This window comes from Scomber japonicus, chromosome 18 (assembly GCF_027409825.1).
Source record: "Scomber japonicus isolate fScoJap1 chromosome 18, fScoJap1.pri, whole genome shotgun sequence".
In the NCBI taxonomy this organism is placed as follows: domain Eukaryota; kingdom Metazoa; phylum Chordata; class Actinopteri; order Scombriformes; family Scombridae; genus Scomber; species Scomber japonicus.
Window position 1 is genome coordinate 28,863,814 of NC_070595.1, and position 24,647 is coordinate 28,888,460.

The window sequence follows — 24,647 nt, forward strand, 5'->3', positions numbered from 1 at the left end:
CCCACCCCTAGGTTGGGAACCACTGGACTAAACTAGCTAACTGTATATAAAGTAGTATAAACTAGCTAACCGTATATAAAGTAGTGTAAACTAGCTAACTGTATATAAAGTAGTATAAACTAGCTAACTGTATATAAAGTAGTGTAAACTAGCTAACTGTATATAAAGTAGTGTAAACTAGCTAACTGTATATAAAGTAGTGTAAACTAGCTAACTGTATATAAAGTAGTGTAAACTAGCTAACTGTATATAAAGTAGTATAAACTAGCTAACTGTATATAAAGTAGTATAAACTAGCTAACTGTATATAAAGTAGTGTAAACTAGCTAACTGTATATAAAGTAGTGTAAACTAGCTAACTGTATATAAAGTAGTGTAAACTAGCTAACTGTATATAAAGTAGTATAAACTAGCTAACTGTATATAAAGTAGTATAAACTAGCTAACTCTATATAAAGTAGTATAAACTAGCTCCACCACCGTTTACATAATTCCGGCCCTTTAAACCTAAAGTATGACTGGTGCAGCCTCAGAAGACACATAATTAGTTAAATAAAGACCACTTGTGTAAGTTGTAATATAAATACTTGTGTATTTGGAAGGTGGGTCAGTATTGTTGGTTAACCATCCATCACCATTGAAGACAAAGAGACATTGAACATGTGGGTGTGAAGCTGAAAGTGGTGGACTTAGGGTTGGCCTACTGTATGTGAACTATGACATTGAGATGTTGACAATTGACAAATCTGCTGTCAGACACTCCTCGGGATGGACGGAGTTCAAAGGTAAATCTTTTTCTTCCTCGTTGGCGTCATTTTTCAGGTTGCTGCTTGGTCACCTCCAACAGTTTCCTCCATAAGTTTCTGATTCATCCTAAAGAAGAAACACATGTTGGTTCCACTTCACTGTGCAGGGTTAAAGGTTTGGGCTTGTCTGGGAGTTTTCAATTCTTTACTTCCCATTGTGTCTGAAAGCCTTTAAAGCAAAGGTTCACATTTCAAATCCTCATATTTTACTCACATACCCAATAACACACTGAAACTTTAGTGTTTCCTTGCTGAGCAGCAGTGCAGTGATAGTGACGCAGAGAGGAGATTTCAGACAAAACAAGTATTTCCCCAAAACAAGGAAGTCAGGCAATTAAATTAAATTCATTTACACTAAGCATTCATCACACACACACTAATTAAAGTGTCAAATGTTGAAACTTGAAACTTGAAAATACGCTGCACTTAAAGGGGAAGTAATGAATAACAATAATACTACTTTATGTGTGCAGCACATGTACAGAAATTATAATGTTACTAAATATAAAAGACGCTAACATTTTGGAGAAAAAAAAATGTGTCCATGAGATTCAATAAAAGAGGCAAGGTGACAAAAAAATGTTAATGCTTAAACTTCACAATATAAACCTTATGATGTAAATGTCACAAAGGTTGCATATCAGATATTTCTGGGAAGGTCGAGCCGCAGCTTTTGGCCCATAATAAGAAAACCTTCAGTAAACACTACAGCTCCTTGTAGGTGTGGTGTCATGTTTACTGATTATACGGCCTACATGTAGAAAGTAATGCTACTTTACACTTTTCAAGGTGAGTAGATATAGTATGAATTTATAAATTAAGTGACCTATCAGCTGTTAAAATGAGCTTAAACTTGACCAGCTGCATCATCAAAAAGCTGCTTACACATTATAATAAGAATATGGATGGAAAATAGTAGAGTTGTATAATAGTGTTGTGCAATAAACTGGAAAAACTACATGAGAACACTTGCAAACACATTAGAGGCGTGAGATGACAGACTGTCAACTTAACCCTGACTCCTGTACATTCATGAATGCAGCCAGGTGAGATTTATGTTCAGGCACGTCGGTGTTGTTCTTGTCTTCGTAAGGCCTGTGTCACCTCAAGGCTCCTGCAGTTCCTCGACATTTACTCTGACAAAAAACAAAAAAACATCAAGATCAAGATGTCAAGACATCAAGATGAACTTTAACAAACAAAAGCACCAATTAGCAATGACTTAACAGTTTGAACTCCTAGAAAGGTTTTAGCAGTGGTGGAGGAAGTTTGTAGATGGTTTGAATTGGTACAAGTATAAATTCATTAGGTAAAAATACATGTAGAAGTATCATCAGGGTTGAATATTAAAAGTAGAAGTAGTTTGAAATGTGAAGAAGAGACATAATTACACACAGGAGACACAAATACATCTTTAACAATGTGTCATAGTGTAAACTTATGGGCTTCTATGTGAAATCTTAATCTAGAAAGTAACTACAACTGTCATATAAATGTAGTCAAGTTAAAAAAAACAACTATATTTCCCTCTGAAATGTGTAGTGAACGTAGAAAGTACCATAACATAAGAATACTCAATTAAAGTACAAGTACCTACAATTGTACCTTCTTACATCTGCTGTTATGGATCTAAATATGGATCCACCTGTCCAGAACATTATGCACCTGTAAATGTGATAGTTGGATTGTCTTTGTTCCAGCGCAGGGTTGAAGCAAGGTTAATTGTTTAGTGTGCAGGAGGAGGAACAGGTGATATGCTGTCAGGTGTTGGGTGTGTTATCAGGCAGGTAGAGGGAGGTGTGATTGTGTGTGAGGGAGGGAAGACAGAGGAAGGGTATTTATGCCAGAGCAGATCTGATGAGATGAACACACTGCGCAGTGATGGCTCTCTACAAAGTGATCTGTGTGGCAGCTCTGCTGACTCTACTGGCAGCAGGTAAGGGTCCTCTTCACCTGCACACACCTGAACCAATGACATCGATGCTGAACACTGGGGAGGAAGTAAAACCCTGTAATTAAGTAGACAAAGCTGTAACACAACAGGAGTTTAAAATAATACAATAATATGTACTCAAGAAAAGTTTACAGCAGACTCTGTGAGTGTTAAATATCATTAACATGAGAACAAGTTCACATGTTAATGGAAGAATTACAGAGATCTCTTACTGTATGTAGAAATACCAGAATATAATCTTACTAAAAATAGAAGTAGCTAAAGTATAATATTTACATCTTAATAATGGAGAAGTACCACAAAATTGTACTTAAGTACAGAATTTGAGTAAATAAAATACTTGATTACTTTCCACAAGTTCTGGGCGATATGGACAAAATCAAATATCACAAAATTTTACACCAAATACCTCGATGTCAATATTACAACAATAATGTAGAGATGACTGTCGATGCTGTCACTAAATATTGACACGATGAAATGTTTGATAAATAATCATCAGTAATGAGGTTATAATGACAAAGTGAGTAAAAGCTAAATAACAGAACAGCTAGAACAGTCTGGTGAGAGCAGAACATTACATCATTTTACTGTAACGCAGCTTTGAAACCAGGAAAAGACTCGAAATCTAAGACGATATCTGGTCTCATATCATGATATCGATAGAATTCCTATGTATTGCCCCGCCCTACCTTCCACCATTTAAAATCATGTTTGTATTAGTTAAGGACAAACTAATCTTGAATATGCAAAGTAAACAGGAACTATGAGAGGCAGATAAATGTAATGGAGTACAATTATTAATATATCTGCCTGAAAAGTCTCTGAGGGCCAAAACATGAAATCCTAACACACTACTGAGGCAGATAATGATGTGAGGGAAGCAGCAGCTCGGGGCTTCAGGATATTACAGCCAATAACCCTCAATTATCTTGTCACTGACTGTCAAGAGTCACTATGAATCATAACATATTTTACTGTATTCATGTCTCGAGGTTCTGGAGAATCTAATCTGTTTACACAATGACAGTTTACTTCTTACTTTATCCAATTTGAATTGTAATGTTTTATGGACGGACACGGATAGGGTCTGGGTAGCTGTTAGAGGAAGATCATGGTCTCGGTTTGAAACAGGAAAAGTCTGCAATGACATGAATCACTGACTAAACTTCATTATCAAGTAATCTACTGATTCATTGATTGCTTTGTGCCAGTTTTTAAATAACTTATTTTGTCCAACCAACAGTTTAAAAACCACAGATTTGATATTTAATATAATAAATGAAGAAGAAGAAAGAGATTGAAGTACTTTAAAATGGCTCAAATGATTATTCAGATTAGTTTCAGATGATTTAGTTTGATGTCAACATCTAACTTTTTATAGATACTGTAAATGTTACTAATCCACAGAAAATAGAGTAAAATGAAAGCATGTGAGAAGTTTAGAGGGAATCATCTGGATTTAGTGGAGCTGTTAACAACTCATAGACATCTGAAATGTGACACTGCTTTTTGTAAGACGTCAAAAGACAAAAATGTTGGAAAGCACTGGTTTCATCAGACATCAGTATCTGCCAGCAAACATCCAATCAGAGGCCTCTTGAGTCTGGTGACATTCTCCTCTGTGTATATAATGATATATGACGTTGGTTACAAAATAAATAAAAAGTACATACCTGAAGACAAATATGTTCTGTGGTTTTTCCTACATGCTCTGTGTAATGAGGAATTAGTGATAAAGTAAAACAGGTTTGACGGCTCAGCTGAGTCCTTTAAAATAACACAACAGTGTCTGAGAGCTGGCTGCTACAACAGTAGAGAACACCACGCCTGCTGTCTGTAGGGGCTGTGTGTTGTCATGACTGTACTTACACTGTAGGATTTATGTGTTTCCTTTTTCAAAGACAGTAATTACATTTGTTGTACATATTTTACTGTCAAAAATGTGCTGACTCTGCAGGTTATTTCACTCTGTTCTGAATTTCCGCATATTTAGTGTTTAACTGCACATTTACTTAAATGAAATTTTAACTCCAATTTTAACCCTAAAACCACCTGCAGCCTATATGTTCATTAATAAACCTCATCTGGCACTTTTCTCTCTCTCATTATTTTTCTTTCACACAGTGAACCTGAACTGAAAATTTAGGCAAAGACCAAACTTTATTCCAGCAACAAATAGCAGCAGGAAATGTATAAAAGTATATAAACTTTCCCTGCGACGGACTGAGGGACAGAAAAATACAAAGAGCACCTGATACATCAGTAGAATAATGTCAACTAGCTCAGAGAAGAGAAAATGTGTGTCATTCATAATATAAAAATTCAGTGTTTAAGTCAGTTCAGTGGTCAATATGGTGATCATCACAAAGGTCCAACTATGGACATATTATGTATCAATATATCATAATGTGTTAGTGAACATAAATGCTGATTGTTGTTTCATGAGCTGTTTGTTTTCTGTTTTTCAGAGTCTCACTCACAACTTAATGGTAAGTCAAAGTTTCCACTTGTTTAATTCTCTTCCCCCTTTCAGCTGTTACATTTTAAACATGTTGTTGGATAGAAATGTTAGTTTAGTAATGATAGTTTCATTGATGTTGGTATTTGCTTTCAATGCCAGAACACCAGTCGTAAAGAGCAGGTACACAATGTTTCAGGTTTGACTTAAAACATCAGTAAGGAGCCCAAATGAACAGTGAAAGAGGTTTTCCTCTCTGTAATGATTCCTCCTGTTCATACTGACCATTGTATTTCTTATCTTCTGTCTCTCTGTAGTGTGCGGTCGGCCTCCTCGCAACACCAGGATCGTTGGAGGACAGGCGGCCCCTGCAGGCAGCTGGCCCTGGCAGGTCAGTCTGCAAAGTTCTGGGAGTCACTTCTGTGGAGGATCCCTCATTAACAAAGAATGGGTGCTGACGGCTGCTCATTGCTTTCCGAGGTAAAAGTTAGAGCTATAATGAAAAAACAACATTATTCAGCTCCACAAATGTAGATTTTTTTTCTAGCTTTGTATTATAAAATAATGGAGATTTACTCCTTTAGGCTATCAATAATTAAAATAAAACAATACTAGAAGGTGTCTCATGTTGAATAATCACCAGTCAAACATTGATTGTGTTTTTGTTCTGACTGTGGATTTAAAACAGTTTAATACAGTTTACAGTTGCAAAAAAGAAATCTACTTGTGTTCTGGCAACTGATGCAAAAAACATGGACCACATGTACAAATTATTCATTTGAGGGACCAGTTTATGTAATATGAAGGTAGGACTCTGTAAATTAAGATTTGTTGTAATATGAGGATATATATTTCTAACTTATGGGTATTATATTATTTAGACTTTGTGTCTCCACTGCAGCCCTGATTCTCATGTGTTTGCACTGTTTGGTTTCTCTTGTGATCTTCAGCACAAGCACAAGCGGTTTGGTTGTTGTCCTCGGACTTGAGAGTCTAGAAGGGACCAACGCCAATTCAGAGTCTCGAACAGTCTCCCAGATCATCAATCATCCCGACTACAACAGTGCCACAAATGACAACGACATCTCCCTCTTGAAGCTCTCCTCCTCGGTTACTTTCAATGACTTCATCCTGCCAGTGTGCCTGGCAGCACCAGGCAGCACCTTCTTCAGTGGTGTGACCTCTTGGGTCACTGGCTGGGGCCGCATCGGATCTGGAGGTAGGTTATACAGCAACTGGGTCCCATTTACTTTCAAAGATAGCATGACTGGATACTTCAAATGTACACATCACACTTGTGTATGTTGGATACTTGACCAAGATTGGGTTTATTTAGCTTTATAGTGAGTTTCAGCTCTTTGTTTAGCTCTCTGGCTGCAACTTCACTGTTTTAGTTCACTCTCAGGGCTCTCATAGTGTCATTTTCTGGGAGAAATCTGTTTTTTTTTAAAGAAAAAGACACTGTACTCTACCAGCTCAACACCAAACAAACACACACAGTTATCTGTAGACTAGCTGGTGAACATAGTAGAGCATTTAGATATTTCCCTCAGGAGTTGGTAGAGAGTAAAAACAGAGCTAAATGAGAGTGAATATTGGACAGAAACACAACTCCAAATGAATGATAATGTTGATCAGTTACTACTGGATATGGAAATAAACTACTGTTTGATAACAAGTGAGACTACTTTAAAAGGTTATGACAAAGAATCTACAGACTGTTCTGCTGTAAACCAGAGCAGCTTTAAGCAGAATAGAACCCTGAGGAACCCCAAAAGTAATAATTGATGTTATCAATGAATGATAATGTTGTAACTGCTGGATGTGGGAATAAGTAACTGTTTGCTAACATGTTCAACATATCAACTCAAAAGGTGATGATATGTCAGTGTTGTGTTCACTACTAGTTTCTGCTGAAAACTAGTAGGCAAAGCGAGTGGTATGAGTTCTTTGTGTATTTCACCATATATGCTGTTTACTATACTGATTTGTTTGTCTTTAGTACCACTTCCTTCCCCACAAAACCTAATGGAAGTGGACGTGCCTGTTGTTGGGAACAGACAGTGTAACTGTGACTATGGAGTGGGCAGAATCACAGAGAACATGATCTGCGCTGGGTTACGTGCTGGAGGGAAGGACTCCTGTCAGGTGATCATTTTACCAACTCTGCTTCCCTCAAGTTAACTCCCCCTTCAAAGATTCTCTCTCCTGACCCTGTTCTGTTTCTTTCCTCAAAGGGGGACTCAGGCGGTCCGATGGTGTCAAAGACAGGAAGTCTCTGGGTCCAGGCTGGAGTTGTGAGCTTTGGAAGAGGTTGTGCACTGCCTAATTTCCCAGGAGTCTACGCCAGAGTGTCCCAGTATCAGTCCTGGATCAACAGCCAAATCACCAGCGACCAACCGGGCTTCGTCAGTTTCACGTCCACTGGGAGTAACAGTGACCTCAGTGTGAGCTGTCCTGGCCTGCCACCACCTCCAACTACACTCCCTCCAACCACCACAGTCAAGCGTGAGTAACTGTCTTGTCCAGGCTCTATGAACACATTTTCTACACTGTGTGATAGTTTCAGATCTATTCTGTATCAGTTTCTTCCGCCTCTTCACTGCTGAGGGAATATTCAAACCAAAGGCTTCATGCTTTTTATGGCGGCACAATTCTAACTCTCCTGTTGTCTTCCGGGTTGACCATGCAACTTTTGTCCTCCCAGGTCAAAATCGACCTAGTTTGGTTTGACTATTTATAAAGGTAAAAAGGTAAACATAATCACCCAATTCTTCATTCCAAGATATTAACACAGGTTCTACACATATTTTTTGGAAATTAAGGTAAATAGGCCTCATTTAAATGAAAGTATACCTCATTTTTGAGTTAACACTTATTGACCTCCTGGATCAAGAGTGACCTAAGGTCAACAGGAGGGCTAACAGAGCGGAAATATTGCATAACTCAGCCTTTCATTGTGTGCCATCTGCTTTTCTCTTCAGCTGTGGTCTGTGGTACTGCCCCATTGAATTCACGTATTTTGGGGGCTAGCTCGGTGGAGACTGCTGGCGAGTGGCCGTGGATGGCGAGCCTCCAGAAGAATGGAAGTCATATGTGCGGTGGGACTCTGGTGTCTGTGGACTCAGTGCTGAGCAATGCCAACTGCTTCTCAAGGTGAACAAAATGTGGATTCATCTGCTGCTGAAAATAGTCCCAAACAAATGCATTATTTACTCCTGTTTGTTAAAACTACAGTGACCAACTGTTTTCTAAAATATGAAGCTATATATTTGTCAGCTGTTAAAGGTTTTTAGTAGGAACCAGTGGGATCAGGTTAGGGAGAGCCATAGAGAGAGTTTGGAAGTCTAACACATTGTTGGTTTTCAAGTTATTCTCTGTGCTTATTTAGTGGTTTTTACCTCCCACAGTCCACCAGTGGCGTCTGAATGGACTGTGGCCTTGGGTCGTTTGAAACAGAATGGATCCAACCCCTTTGAGGTGACACTGAACGTGACAAATATCACCCTAAGCAACCTAACTGGGTCTAATGTAGCAGTGCTGCGTCTGTCAACCCAGCCCACTCTGTCCAACTACATCCAGCCCATCTGCCTGGACAACGGAAAGACCTTCACTGTGGGCTCCACATGTTGGGCTGCTGGCTGGAGCTCTGGACGAGGAGGGGGTTAGTCCTTCACATACAGACTGATAGAATAACGTTAGCTCTCTTTATCCTGTCAAACACTTAGGACATTGCCTGCTGGTAAATCTGGATGTTTCCCCTCATCATTTTCCCATTTTTCTCAACTCTAGTGGAACAAGTTCTGCAGGAGATTCAGACCTCGGTGGTAGATTGTGGGAACGCGTCAACCAGTGACAGCATTTGTACAGGATCCTTTACACTGGAGCAGGTGAATAATGAGAGATTCATGTATAACATTTGTTTATTCAGTATTTCAGTATTTTATCATTTGTGGGACTATAAAAGTCCAAGTTTGAACCACGCAGGTTCAAATTTTGACACAATGGATGACACGCTTTTAAAATACAACACATTGCTAAAGATGAAACCAGTGGTTTCCAACCTTTTTGTCTTTTGACGTCTTACAAAAAGCAAAATAACCTAAACAGCATTTTGCCCACAGAATATAAAACTATTGCTAAGGCTCTTTGCATTATTATTATTATTGTTTTTATCCATGAAGATTTTGTATCTGTAAAACTTGTGAGTCTAAAATGGATCAAACCAACCCAATGTAAAGTCTGTCCAAAAGTAAATAAAAGCATGAATTAACTTTCCATCATGATGATGACTTTGAAAGATTTGAAACAAGGAAGAAAAGAGCCATGTTTGTTTTGTAGTCTAATGAAATGCTGTGACTGAATGTCCACTCTAATTACTTTTATTACACTTGAACTTTTCCGTCTTTTCTTTTTGTCCAGGGTGACAATGGGGGTCCAATGATGTGCAAGATGGACGGCTCTTGGTTCCAGGCAGCCGTGTTGTCAGTCAACAGCAACACCACCACCACCACCAACACCAGCACCAACACCAACAGCACTTCCAAAACCTCCGCCACTGAAACTCGGGCAGATTCGGTGATGGTCTTCACCAAACTGAGCAACTATCAGACCTTCCTGGCTCGGACTGTAGGAACGTTCTTATCTCCAGCCTCTTCCTCCAATAGCACAACTAACAGCAACACGACCGCTCAGACCCCCAGCCAGACCACCAGCGGGGGGCCACCTGCTCACCCCTTCTTCTTCTTCCAGCTCCTTGTCTTCTCCGTTTTTCTCCACCTAACCGTCTAGGAACCTGCCTTTACCTGTAGATAGGTTTGCATGATGTGTCGGACACAAATGAATGTAAACAGGCTTCAAGCTGCATTAACTAATCTGTGGCTTGATTTTGTCTTAATTGGTGAATAGGAATAGAGTAGTAAAGTGTGCAGGGTTACATCAGAGTGATATTTTACATGTTTTAAGTCTAGATAGATAGATAGATAGATAGATGGATGGATAGATAGATAGATAGATAGATAGATAGATAGATAGATAGATATAACAAGATTCATGCTGTTGAAAAGTTGGACTCATTTCTATCATGCAGTCTTTTTTTCTTTTTTTCTGGACAGTCTAAAATGAAGGGAGTGATATAGGTGTAAAATGAAGAATTATTTAAGTTGCACTATACACATTTTTCTGTATGTATCCCAGCACTTTTTTTAAGCTACATGGTTGAATGAAAATATGTGAAATCTTATGTGATTTCCACTTTCTGTAGATTTATTTCATCCATTTCTTTTTAGACATGAATGATTGATAAATATGTTTTCCTACTTTCTTTAATGAATGGACTGAAAAATCACACTTTAGATGTCTGAGGATGACGACGGCAGTGATTGTCCTGTCCTTCATCTACCTCGTTATTATCAGAAAGCTACTGTACTGTAACGGAGGTGATTTGAACTTTCTGAAGTGACACAGCACTTAAACAGTATTTGCTATGTAAATACTTTAAGCTGCACTTTAAATTGATGATTATTAAGAAACCGAGCACTGTCACATATAACTGTCCTATAAATGTGAAGATTAGATTTCCCTGTTTGTCACGTTGTCATAACAACCGGATTTTAACTGAATTAAAATGTTTTACTTACTGTTTATTATATTCTTGAATGAATAATGTCTGATCATTGATAATATCATTCAGAACACACACACACACACACACACACACACACACACAAACACAAACACACACTGCTGGGTTGAAGATTAAACAACTATTATTGTCCAATAAGGAGACAGCATACACACAGAGTGACATCAGCTCATCTCACTGAGCAAAGAACAAACCTAATCTATTATAGTTTCTGAAGGAATAAAGAAATTATCTGTGATTGGTCAAACATACCAGTCTATATGACTGCAGCCAATGGCAAATAACCATAAGACATACGTTTACATACACATGATGTCACACAAGGGTCACACATCCTCAGGACAGGAAATTGGGAGTCAGGAACCTGGTGACCACCAGACCCCTTAATGTATTCAATGAGAGCATCACTCAGGACAAACAATTACAGGGTGAAGGCAGCGCTCATACATCCACACATCCCAAAACTCAGAACTTGACATAGGCCAAAGTGAGGAAGTAGCAGTAGACTTCTTAATAATAACAAAGAGCACATTCCACAAGACGGCACAACTACAAGGTAAAAACTGTGATCTTACTTCACAGTCATCTTTTAAAATGATGAACCAACCATTTGTTTCTTATTCACTTTTACAACACACACATACGTGTGTAACCTTCTCTATTTGTCTTAACCTCAGCAGACTGAAGGGATCACTCTATGACTTCTCTCAGGTTCACAGCACATTTATTGGTCAGCACAGCTGTTAGATAAAAACACACATCAGTGTGGCTGGTGGTGATGATCAGATATACCATACAGCTTATTAAAATAGGAATAAAATCAACACACTGAAGCAGTCACCATATTACAATAGTTGTGCATTACTTCTCAAACATACTGTATGAGGCTCAGCAGCTAACATGGCTAACAGACTCAGCAAGCTAGCGCAGCTTCACTCAAAGAAAGAAAAGACAGATATGACAATAAAATAGTGACTCACTGATAGTCACAAAACGTGACAGGACAACTCAAATAACCTGCACTTTAACTTCAGTAAAGGCAGTTTCATAACTTAATATTTGAGGAAATCACAGAGCTGTTTTTAGTATCTCAGATCGTCAACAGCTGGAAAAGAGACGAGCTGATGTTTTACTGTCATTATATTTACCACCACCGGCCACAGGAGGGCGCTCAGTCACAACTAATGAAAGGAGCCTTGCAGAGATAAACATGAAGTATGAACCTGTTTCACAAGAAAATGAGAATAAAACAACAAAATATCTTGCTTGCAAAATAAAATAATACTAAATGAATGTAGATGTGCCACATGGGGCACTAATTTGTTGGCTGTTTGGTTACAGGTTTAGCTATCACCAAAAATGAATTATTTATCAAAGGTATTAATTATTAAAATCAATACAATTAATAATAATGATTGATAATAGCGGGGCACCACCCTGGATAACAGGGAAATTATATAAAAGATGAATGTAAATGTACTGAGTTACCAATTTGGAACTATGGTTATTAATAAACTTAACTAGCTTAACTAATTTTGAGTGCCACAGGGCTGCTGCCGGGACGAGTACATGATTTATTTCCAGTGTTCAAAAGTCAACCTGATCATAATCTGGTGTCGAGAATGTCACTAACACTAACTCAGTAACTTTTACTGTTGCAGTATTAAGTACATCTTACTAGTCAGTATGAAGTGTAACAGTAGATGTAAGCAGAGAGTAGCACACAGAGCACAAGGCAGTAGCAACATGCACTAACTCTAAGCACTACACTACAGCACTTTACGCTTCACACATACTCTGTGTTAGCACACAACACACTGTGTACAAACACACACATACACACATATGCACACACACACGCACACACACCATACCTGTCTGATTTTGAGCAGTAAGAGTGCCAATGTAATTCATATATATGTAGAGAGAGTATCAATGCTAGCTCGGCCGCTAGCTCGGTTAACTGGCAAAACAGACAGACAGGAAGAATTAGCCAATCACAGAAAAGTAGCTCAGTTTCTGCCCAGCGACAGGTTGCTAAGGGCAGCTAAGGCTCTACGGTTGCTAAGGTCAGCTAAGGCCCTATGGTTGCTAAGGGCAGCTAAGGCCCTATGGTTGCTACAGCGATGTGTGAGCATCTGCTTGGGAATTCTCAAAATGCCCCAGAATTTGGCTTCTGACAAGGTCCCGAACAATTGCACACTGTGAGAAAACTGTAACTCCTGTCCAAAAACTGAAAACACTGTGAGAGACACAGAGGTCGGCAGATTCTGACAGTGTTTATTTTATTCAGATATTCCTTAAAATGAGCGAGTAAACTCAGTGCGAAGACAGAGTGAGATTCTTTTGAAAAAAAAAGAAGACGATTACATTAGGGTCAATAGGGAGCGAAACGCGTATTGCAGCCGGTCTCGCCCCCCCCCCCCCCCCCCCCCCGTTTAAATTTTGTGCAGACCCCGCCTGTCAAAGTTACATTTTATGAATCCCAAACCCTATGTCTACATTTTGACCAACAATTATTTTTCTCTTTTTTAAGGTTTGGCCGTGAGCTCGAGTTAAAAATAAAAATTAAGTTTATTTTTTACTGCTTCTCGCACTCAAGCTAACTGACGCTTCCACTCTAATGTTGAAGAAAAAGTGATTTCCACTCCTCGTTTGACTGCTCATAGTTTGAAAAGTTTACATGTTATGTAAAAACAGTTTGGTGTTTTGGAGAGGGCACAGGTTTTCCTCCATTTTAAAGTTTGAATCACATTTCTACGTGCAGGTATGAGAGAGCTAGATGACTCCGAAAAAAGGTGACATTTTGTGGGTCTTAAAAAAAATTCCCATTCATTTCCAATGGAGAATTCTCCTGTTTTTTTTTGGGGAATAATTTTGGGAAAAATTGGAATTTCAACACCAAATGTCATAGCACCTCTTTCCCGATCGAGCCGCACGTTTTGATGTATATATTGTCGGTGTTTTCTCAAAGCTGTGGGCCTTGGAGCTGTGCACCCGTGGCACTAATAACTAACCAAATGACCATATCAATAACTAGTTAACAATGGAAGATTTGGGAGTTCTTGGCAGAACATAGGTCGGCAAAACTCATTCATGTGTAACATTAAACAGACAGCATGTACATCCAAAAGCATTTATTTACAACAATGACAAAGCAAAACAATCTTAAGTCTTAGCTAAAATTAACCAAAGAATAAAACACACAAGGAATCTGACTGGGACCCAACACAAATACATTTTGATGAACTTCGTTAATTATTACACAGTAATGTAGTATTTTCACTGTTGTCTACAGTAGCTCTTGTTGTTTGTTCTGTGAATGTACACAGACACATCCACGAAGACCAACTCACATAAAAGTTGATCTGAAGCTAATATGAAGCTTTAGCCGTCCAAATGAGTCAAATCAATGTTACTATACTTCCACCACAGCTCAACAGGAAACACTAAGAGGGAATGATGCTAAAAACACTGTAAATGTGTCAGATATCACTTGATATGACTAACTCACACTGCTGAAGCTCAATAGAAGCAGAGATCATCAGAGACTTTATAATGACGTCCGTATAATGATGTCCTCCATCACTGTACATTGGAAGCACATTAGAAGGAGATCTTTTAATAGTCAGTATGAACAGGAGGAATGATTACAGAGAGGAAAACGTATTTCACTGTTCATATGGACGCCTGGAAAATGTAACTGTTTCATCAACATTGACAGAATCACACAAAAAAGGCAAGGCAGCTTTATTTATTCATACACAAAAAGGCTTCCTGTTTCTGACTTAAAATCTTATTGGAACACTTTCAGTGACAATGTTTACATGTTTTAGCAGGTGTTCAACATCTTAGTTTGGTGTGTTAGTATGCTACGTCAGCAAGCAGTTCAGGCTGATATGAAGTGTTGGACAAAGGATCATTCTGCTGATTATTTACAGCTTTCTTCTTGTCAACAACATCTCATGTTTGGATCTCAACCAACCATGAACTGGGCTACTAGCAAGTATTGTGTGTGTGTGTGTGTGTGTGTGTGTGTGTGTGTGTGTGTGTGTGTGTGTGTAGTGGAACTGAAAGTAAAGGAGGAGTGATAACGGAACATTTTTTAACATAAAAGATAAAGAGAACAACCTCAATTAAAAGACAAGTAGTCTGGTTTAACTGGTTTCACTGGTGTTGACCCATGAACTTCAACATTTATCGTTTGAGTCCAACCAGGAACCTTAAATCATTTCTCATCACTCTAACCCTCTTCACATATTTTTTTGTCCTGTTTCCTGTTGGCATCTCTGATGACTATCTAAATGAAGGCAAAGGCTGAGCTGCCAACTGTACCACAGGACTGATAGAAGACCAGAGAGAAGGACCAGTGCTTTATACTGCAGTGTTGATCACTGGATGTGGATGAACAGCAGGGAGCAGATGAGTAGAATGAGTAGTCATCATGAGAGAGTGAAGCAGGCACCGACACACACACACACACAGACACACAACACAGGCACTAACACACACACACACACACACAGACAGACAGACAGACAGACAGACACACAACACAGGCCCCAACACACACACACAGACAGACACACACACACACACACACACACACACACACACACACACACACACAGACAGACAGACGCACAACACAGGCACTAACACACACACACACACACACACACACACAGATGCACACACCGACACACAGACACACACAGGCACAGACACACACAAACAGACACACACACATACAGACACACACATACAGACACACAGACACACACATACAGACACACAGATACAGACACACACACAGACAGACACAGATGCACACACCGACACACAGACACACACACAGGCACAGACACACACACACAGACACACACATACAGACACACATACAGACAGACACACACACACAGACACACACAGGCACAGACACACACACGCAGACACACACAGGCACAGACACACACAAACAGACACACAGACACACATACAGACACACACACAGATACAGGCACAGACACACACATACAGACACACACATACAGACACACAGACACAGACACACACACACACAGACACGGGGAAGGGCAAGGGAAACAGGACAAGTAAGAAACCAGTTTCACGGCTGTGACATAGACACATAATTAGTTAAACAGACACCACTTAAAAATAAATGCTAGTATAAATGCTTGGGTCAGTATTGTTGGTTAATCATCCATCACCATAGAAGACAAAGAGACACTGAGAATGTGGGTGTGAAGGTGGAAGTGTTGGACCCAGCGTTGACGGACTAGCGTGTGTGAGTCATATGTGCAGTTTGACCAGTTCATTCCTGAGGCGGCAGCAGGTCAGCTGTCACACACTCCTCACCATCGATCTTCCGCGTTGGCTAAATTCTTCCTGCTTCGTCAACTCCAACAGTTTCCTCCACACCTCTCTGATGAATTCTAAAAAAGGAATACACTTTGGTTCCTCATAATATGAAACTTCAATGTACAAGGTTGGTCTGGCCGGGCTTGTCAGGGATTTGTTTCAATCTTAAAGGTTTACATTTTAAACCCTCATATTTTACTCACATACACAAAAACACACTGGAAGGCTTTAGTGTGTCCTTACTGAGCAGCAGTGTAGTCATAGTGACGCAGAGAGGAAACAATTCAGACAAAAAGCAGATGACAAGTTTACAACATCTGTATCTCCCCAAAACAAGAAAGTCAGGAAAACAAAAGAGCAAAAGATGAAACAGGTGTGTCTTTGGATTAATCTGAAATTATCAGGTTAAAAATCTGCTGATGTTTTTTTTCCATCACAGCATGAATGACGGCAGCGAGGAGTTGTGTAATGACATTTTCTGTTACTCAATTAACAGAAAATAACTAAACCTACAGGAAGATCCTCTGCACCCAAAACAATGATTCATCCATTAATATTAAAATACAACAAAAGTTAACCCTAATAAAAAAAGAACATATAGGAAAAGTTTTAAATTGTCTTTTCAAAGTTTTTGTCTTTTTACATTACTACAAGACAGACCAGTCTGAAAAAATGAATACTTTATTTGTGCCACACATTTAATACACGAGGTGCAGCTTTACATAACTCCTGTACACATTGATGAATGCTGCCAGGTGGGATTCAGACATGCTGTGTTGTTCCTGTCTTTGTAAGTAAGAGGAGTATAAAGCACCATGAGATGAGAATATTACATCTGCTGTTATGGATCTAAATATGGATCCACCTGTCCAGAACATTATGCACCTGTAAATGTGATAGTTGGATTGTCTTTGTTCCAGCGCAGGGTTGAAGCAAGGTTAATTGTTTAGTGTGCAGGAGGAGGAACAGGTGATATGCTGTCAGGTGTTGGGCGTGTTATCAGGCAGGTAGAGGGAGGTGTGATTGTGTGTGAGGGAGGGAAGACAGAGGAAGGGTATTTATGCCGGAGCAGATCTGATGAGATGAACACACTGAGCAGTGATGGCTCTCTACAAAGTGATCTGTGTGGCAGCTCTGCTGACTCTACTGGCAGCAGGTAAGGGTCCTCTTCACCTGCACACACCTGAACCAATGACATCGATGCTGAACACCGGGGAGGAAGTAAAACCCTGTAATTAAGTAGACAAAGCTGTAACTCAACAGGAGTTTAAAATAATACAATAATATGTACTCAAGAAAAGTTTACAGCAGACTCTGTGAGTGTTAAATATCATTAACATGAGAACAAGTTCACATGTTTGTTTTAAGTATATTTTTGGGGCTTTTTGCCTTTAATGTTCAGGTTAGTGGAGAGAGACAGGAAGCTGGAGGCAGAGAGGGGGCAATGACACGCAGGATAGGACCGCTCGGTGCGGACTGTAGCCTCAACACATGGGGCGGGGGCTCTACCCACTGAGCTAAACACCTCCACAACAAGTTCACATGTTAATGGAAGAATTACAGAGATCTCTTACTGTATGTAGAAATACCAGAATATAATCTTACTAAAATAAAAGTATTAGTTGTAAAATGTACTTTAAGTATCAAATGTAAGAGAAATCAAATGGCTCCATTAGCAGAGTTATATTTATGAATTATATAATATCAAAAATAAACATTAAAATGTGTGTATCATTTTAAATGTATATTATTAACAATATTGGCACTGATTGATTGATACAAACATTTTAAGCAGCATTCAAATGTTGTCAAGTTAAAACAAATTTGAACAACTTCATTGTCAAAATTGTGATGATCATGTTTTACGTTTATGATATCGACCTGAAAATGAGCCAATAACTAGAACTGTGAATTAAATGTAATGCAGTAAAAAGTATAATATTTACATCTGAACATTAAATAATGGCACTGAAGTACAGAACTTGAGTAAATGTACTTTTTTACTTTCCACCGTTTGTTTTTGGTCATCAAAATAATGTCCCACTCATTTTTAGACAGGTTGCCATTAGTTACGGAGAAATGAACCTTAATGTGAAATCTGAATCTGCAAAGTAAACATAAACTGGGCTGCAGATAAATGTAGTGGAGTACAAGGTGATTATAAACTCACTGGCCTCTTCATTAGAGTCACCTGAGTAATCTATTACAACAGCTCTGACGTCAAAAGACAAAAATGTTGGAAACCACTGGTTTCATCAGACATCAGTATCTGCCAGCAAACATCCAATCAGAGGCCTCTTGAGTCTGGTGACATTCTCCTCTGTGTATATAATGATATATGACGTTGGTCAAAAACAAAACAAAAGTACATACCTGAAAACAAATATGTTCTGTGGTTTTTCCTACATGCTCTGGACAATGAAGGATTAGTGATAAAGTAAAACAGGTTTGACGGCTCAGCTGAGTCCTTTAGAATAACATTAAGGCTGTATGCTGTCACTACTCTAGGATTTATATGTTCCTGTTAAAGACAGTAATTACACTTGTTGTGCATATTTTACTGTCAGAAAGAGGTTCTGTCACTCTGGTCTGAATGTCAGACTATACACTTTTTGCTTGTCAGATTAACTACACATTTTTTAGTGACACATATTTTTAAATTCCAATTTTAACCCTAAAACCACCTGGGGGTGTTGAGATCGGTGCTGGTCCGGGTGGGGTGGGGGTGTGATTGGTCTGATAAGCGGTAACACAGAGCTATACACACGCGCTGCACTAATAGTTACATAAATAAACACACGCGCGCGCAGTCACTCTCTAGTTCGCACTCTTGCTCGCTCCAGATTCCGGGAGATTGGATCTCATTTGCGGGCGTCAGGGTGCCGCTATATTCATGTTTTTATTTTAACCATGTGCAAGGTACGGCTTCGTGATTGGCACAGCAGCGATGGGGGCGGGTCCTCCTCGTTGGCGGGAACAGGTGTTGTGAATGAACCGGTGCCCGGTTTGAAAGAGCTTCTGTGTGTCGCTGAATGTGTGCACTGCTGACTGAAAGACGTCTTCTGCCTCCATTTATCTGTTCACTACAGTGTGTTGGATTCATGTTAATGTGTATTTAAAGACATTTCAATTTGTGGAAAAAATTGCAAGCAGGTATTTAAAAAAAAGTCCAATCAACCAAAACTTTCGCAACCCCCCTGCAGTACCTCCGCGGACCCCCTAGGGGTCGCAGACCCCCTGTTCAAGACCTCTGGCTTACAGGGCACCCGCAGTATATTTTGTCCTTTGGTAGCACCAGTGAGCTTTTCCTTTCAATGAGAGTGAAAAGTTGTGAAAAGGAAACAGTAAATTCTAGGATGGTACAGCACTTAGTCTTCTGATCATAATGATCATAACTCTCTCTCTCTCTCTCTCTCTCTCTCTCTCTCTCTCTCTCTCTCTCTCTCTCTTAGCTCAGAGAAGAGAAAATATATGTCATTCATATTTTAAAAATTCGGTGTTTAAGTCAGTTCAGTGGTCAATATGGTGATCATCACAAAGGTCCAACTATGGACATATTATGTATCAATATATCATAATGTGTTAGTGAACATAAATGCTGAATTGTTGTTTCATGAGATGTTTGTTTTCTGTTTTTCAGAGTCTCACTCACAACTTAATGGTAAGTCAAAGTTTCCACTTGTTTAATTCTCTTCCCCCTTTCAGCTGTGGTGCACAGTGGTGATTCATGGAGGGTCGAGCATTTCTCACTCAGTGTTTCTTATCTTCTGTCTCTCTGTAGTGTGCGGTCGGCCTCCTCGCAACACCAGGATCGTTGGAGGACAGGCGGCCCCTGCAGGCAGCTGGCCCTGGCAGGTCAGTCTGCAGAGATCTGGGAGTCACTTCTGTGGAGGATCCCTCATTAACAAAGAATGGGTGCTGTCAGCTGCTCATTGCTTTGCTAGGTAAATGTTAGAGCTATAATGACAAAACAACATGGTATGGTTGAGACTAGAGTTGTTCTGATTCCAATACAAGTATGCTGGCATCGGTATCGGCGAGTACTGGATTCCAGGCACCGATCCGATACCACGTAAGTTATTAGAATTAGGAATCTATTTACTGGTTAGCTCCGTTAACTCTGACACACTTCTTCTTCACTGCTCTTAAAATAGTTGTGCTATGCTGCCATCGGCAGCTGCTGTAAATTAAGATTTATTGTAATTTGAGGATATATATTTCTAATTTATGGGTATTATATCATTTAGACTTTGTGTCTCCACTGCAGCCCTGATTCTCATGTCTTTGCACTGTTTGGTTTCTCTTGTGATCTTCAGCACGAGCACAAGCAGTTTGGTTGTTGTCCTCGGACTCGAAAGTCTTCAGGGGACCAACGCCAATTCATTGACTCAAACAGTCTCCCAGATCATCAATCATCCCGACTACAACAGTGACACAGAGGACAACGACATCTCCCTCTTGAAGCTCTCCTCACCGGTTACTTTCAATGACTTCATCCTGCCAGTGTGCCTGGCAGCTTCAGACAGCACCTTCTTCAGTGGTGTGACCTCTTGGGTCACCGGATGGGGTGACATCGGATTTGGAGGTAGGTTATAACTGGGTCCACACATTAAACTTGTTTTTGTTGGATACTTGACCAAGATTGGGTTTATTTAGCTTTATAGTGAGTTTCAGCTCTTTGTTTAGCTCTCTGGCTGCAACTTTACTGTTTTAGTTCACTCTCAGGGCTCTCATAGTGTCATTTTCTGAAAAAAATCTGTTTTAAAAAAGCCACTGTACACTACTTGCTCAGCACCACTCAGCAACAGCAAACAGTTATCTGTAGACTAGCTGGTGAACATAGTGGAGTATTTAGATATTCCCCTCAGGAGTTGGTAGAGACTAAAAACAGAGCTAAAAGAGACTTTACATTCAGCAGGTTGGACAGAAACACGACTCCAAATGAATAATAATGTTGTAACTGCTGGATGTGGGAATAAGTAACTGTTTGCTAACATGTTCAACATATCAACTCAAAAGGTGATGATATGTCAGTGTTGTGTTCACTACTAGTTTCTGCTGAAAACTAGTAGACAAAGCGAGTGGTATGAGTTCTTTGTGTATTTCACCATATATGCTGTTTACTATACTGGTTCTGTTTGTCTTTAGTATCGCTTCCTTCCCCACAAAACCTAATGGAAGTGGACGTGCCTGTTGTTGGGAACAGACAGTGTAACTGTGACTATGGAGTGGGCAGAATCACAGAGAACATGATCTGCGCTGGGTTACGTGCTGGAGGGAAGGACTCCTGTCAGGTGATCATTTTACCAACTGTGCTTCCCTCAAGTTAACTCCCCCTTCAAAGATTCTCTCTCCTGACACTGTTCTGTTTCTTTCCTCAAAGGGGGACTCAGGCGGTCCGATGGTGTCAAAGACAGGAAGTCTCTGGGTCCAGGCTGGAGTTGTGAGCTTTGGAAGAGATTGTGCACTGCCTAATTTCCCAGGAGTCTACGCCAGAGTGTCCCAGTATCAGTCCTGGATCAACAGCCAAATCACCAGCGACCAACCGGGCTTCGTCACGTTCACGTCCACTGGGACTGACAGTGACCTCAGTGCGAGCTGTTCCGGCCTGCCACCTCTAACAACTACCTTGTCTCCAAAGACCAATCCAACAACCACCTTGCCTCGAAAAACTAATCCAGCAACCACCCTGCCTCCAAAAACCACTCCAACAACCACTCCAACAACCACCCTGCCTCCAACAACCACCCTGCCTCCAACAACCACAGCCAAACGTGAGAACCAGTCATGTTAGACCCTTTCAGCCAACTTCATTCCAAAATTTTGACACAAACTGTATCTCATTTTTGAGTTCACGCTTGTTGACCTCATGGGTCAAAATTAACTTGAGGACAACAGAGCAGAAATATTCCAGATTTTTGCAGATTCAGCCTTTCATTGTGTGCCTTTTGCTTTTCTCTTCAGCTGTGGTCTGTGGTACTGCCCCATTGAATTCACGTATTTTGGGGGCTAGCTCGGTGGCGACTGCTGGCGTGTGGCCATGGATGGCGAGCCTCCAGAAGAATGGAAGTCATATGTGCGGCGGGACTCTGGTGTCTGTGGACTCAGTGCTGAGCAATGCCAACTGCTTCTCAAGGTGAACAAAATGTGGATTCATCTGCTGCTGAAAATAGTCCCCAACAAATGCACTATTTACTCATGTTTGTTAAAACTACAGTGACCAACTGTTTTCTAAAATATGAATATATTTGTCAGCTGTTTTTAAAGGTTTTTAGTAGGAACCAATGGGATCAGGTTAGGGAGAGCCATAGAGAGAGTTTGGAAGTCTAACACATTGTTGGTTTTCAAGTTATTCTCTGTGCTTATTTAGTTGTTTTTACCTCCCACAGTCCACCAGTGGCGTCTGAATGGACTGTGGTCTTGGGTCGTTTGAAACAGAATGGATCCAACCCCTTTGAGGTGACACTGAACGTGACAAATATCACCCTAAGCAACCTAACTGGGTCTAATGTAGCAGTGCTGCGTCTGTCAACTCAGCCCACTCTGTCCAACTACATCCAGCCCATCTGCCTGGACAACGGAAAGACCTTCCCTGTGAACTCCACATGTTGGGCTGCTGGCTGGAGCTCTGGACGAGGAGGGGGTTAGTCCTTCACATACAGACTGACTGAATAACGTTAGCTCTCTTTATCCTGTCAAACACTTAGGACATTGCCTGCTGGTAAATCTGGATGTTTCCCCTCATCATTTTCCCATTTTTCTCAACTCTAGTGGAACAAGTTCTGCAGGAGTTTCAGACTTCGGTGCTAGACTGTGGGAACGCATCAACCAGTGACAGCATTTGTACAGGACCCTTTACACTGGAGCAGGTGAATAATGAGAGATTCATGTATAACATTTGTTTATTCAGTATTTCAGTATTTAAACATCAGACTTTAAACATCCATGTCCAAGTTTGAACCACGCAGGTTCAAATTTTGACACAATGGATGACACGCTTTTAAAATACAACACATTGCTAAAGATGAAACCAGTGGTTTCCAACCTTTTTGTCTTTTGACGTCTTACAAAAAGCAAAATAACCTAAACAGCATTTTGCCCACAGAATATAAAACTATTGCTAAGGCTCTTTGTATTATTATTATTATTATTATTTTTATCCATGAAGATTGTGTATCTTTAAAACCAACCCAATGTAAAGTCTGTCCAAAAGTAAATAAAAGCATGAATTAACTTTCCGTCATCATATTGACTTTGAAAGATTTGAAACAAGGAAGAAAAGAGCCATGTTTGTTTTGTAGTCTAATGAAATGCTGTGACTGAATGTCCACTCTAATTACTTTTATTACACTTGAACTTTTCTGTCTTTTCTTTTTGTCCAGGGTGACAATGGGGGTCCAATGATGTGTAAGATAGACGGCTCTTGGTTCCAGGCAGCCGTGTTGTCAGTCAACACCAACACCAACACCACCACCAGCACCAACACCACCACCAACACCACCAGCACTTCCAAGACCTCCGCCACTGAAACTCGGGCAGATTCGGTGATGGTCTTCACCAAACTGAGCAACTATCAGACCTTCCTGTCTCGGACTGTAGGAACGTTCTTATCTCCAGCCTCCTCTTCCTCTTCCTCTTCCTCCTCCTCCTCCAGTAACACAACTAACAGCAACTCGACTGCCACTCAGACCCCCAGCCAGACCACCAGCGGGGGGCCACCTGCTCACCCCTTCTTCTTCTTCTTCCAGCTCCTTGTCTTCTCCGTTTTTCTCCACCTAACCGTCTAGGAACCTGCCTTTACCTGTAGATAGGTTTGCATGATGTGTCGGGCACAAATGAATGTAAACAGGCTTAAAGCTGCATTAACTAATCTATGGCTTGATTTTGTCTTAATTGGTGAATAGGAATAGAGTAGTAAAGTGTGCAGGGTTACCTCAGAGTGATATCTGTTTTAAGTCCCCTTAAAAATATTTTCTTGTTCCTACAGTTTGATGTTTGAGCTTCACTGTGCACAATGAAGTAGAGACAACTAAACTAAATTAATTACTAAAATACTCAAAATAAACTATATAACTATATTTTTCTCTTTTTCTGGATAATCTAAAATGAAGGGAATGATATGAAGAATGAAGAATTATCTAAGCTGCACTATACACACTTTTTTTTAACGTTATGTGCTTTTTCTTTTTTTTTTTCTAAAGATTTTGTTGGCATAGACACCTTTATTCATCAGTAGACCGACAGGAAACAGCCCGTTTTGTGCTTTTTCATAAGGACTACATAATATTCAAATATGTGAAATCTTATGAGATTTCCACTTTTGTAGATTTTATTTAATTTTTTTTCTTTTTAGACATGAATGATTGATAAATATGTTTTCCTACTTTCTTTAATGAATGG

At 39.9% G+C, this 24,647-nt stretch overlaps 1 protein-coding gene across 1 annotated transcript; it reads left to right on the plus strand.

Annotated features, from left to right (window-relative positions):
• Positions 1–2,687: 2,687 nt before the first annotated feature.
• Positions 2,688–24,034, plus strand: LOC128379366 (transmembrane protease serine 9-like). Its single transcript, XM_053338983.1, is given in 21 exon segments — positions 2,688–2,742; positions 5,232–5,252; positions 5,539–5,707; positions 6,184–6,440; positions 7,224–7,369; positions 7,459–7,729; positions 8,206–8,377; positions 8,632–8,885; positions 9,014–9,111; positions 9,644–9,935; positions 17,347–17,403; positions 19,888–19,908; positions 20,029–20,191; positions 20,570–20,832; positions 21,396–21,559; positions 21,592–21,849; positions 21,958–22,021; positions 22,212–22,383; positions 22,637–22,890; positions 23,019–23,116; positions 23,630–24,034. Coding segments are annotated over 21 exon segments (3,654 nt in total).
• Positions 24,035–24,647: the final 613 nt, after the last annotated feature.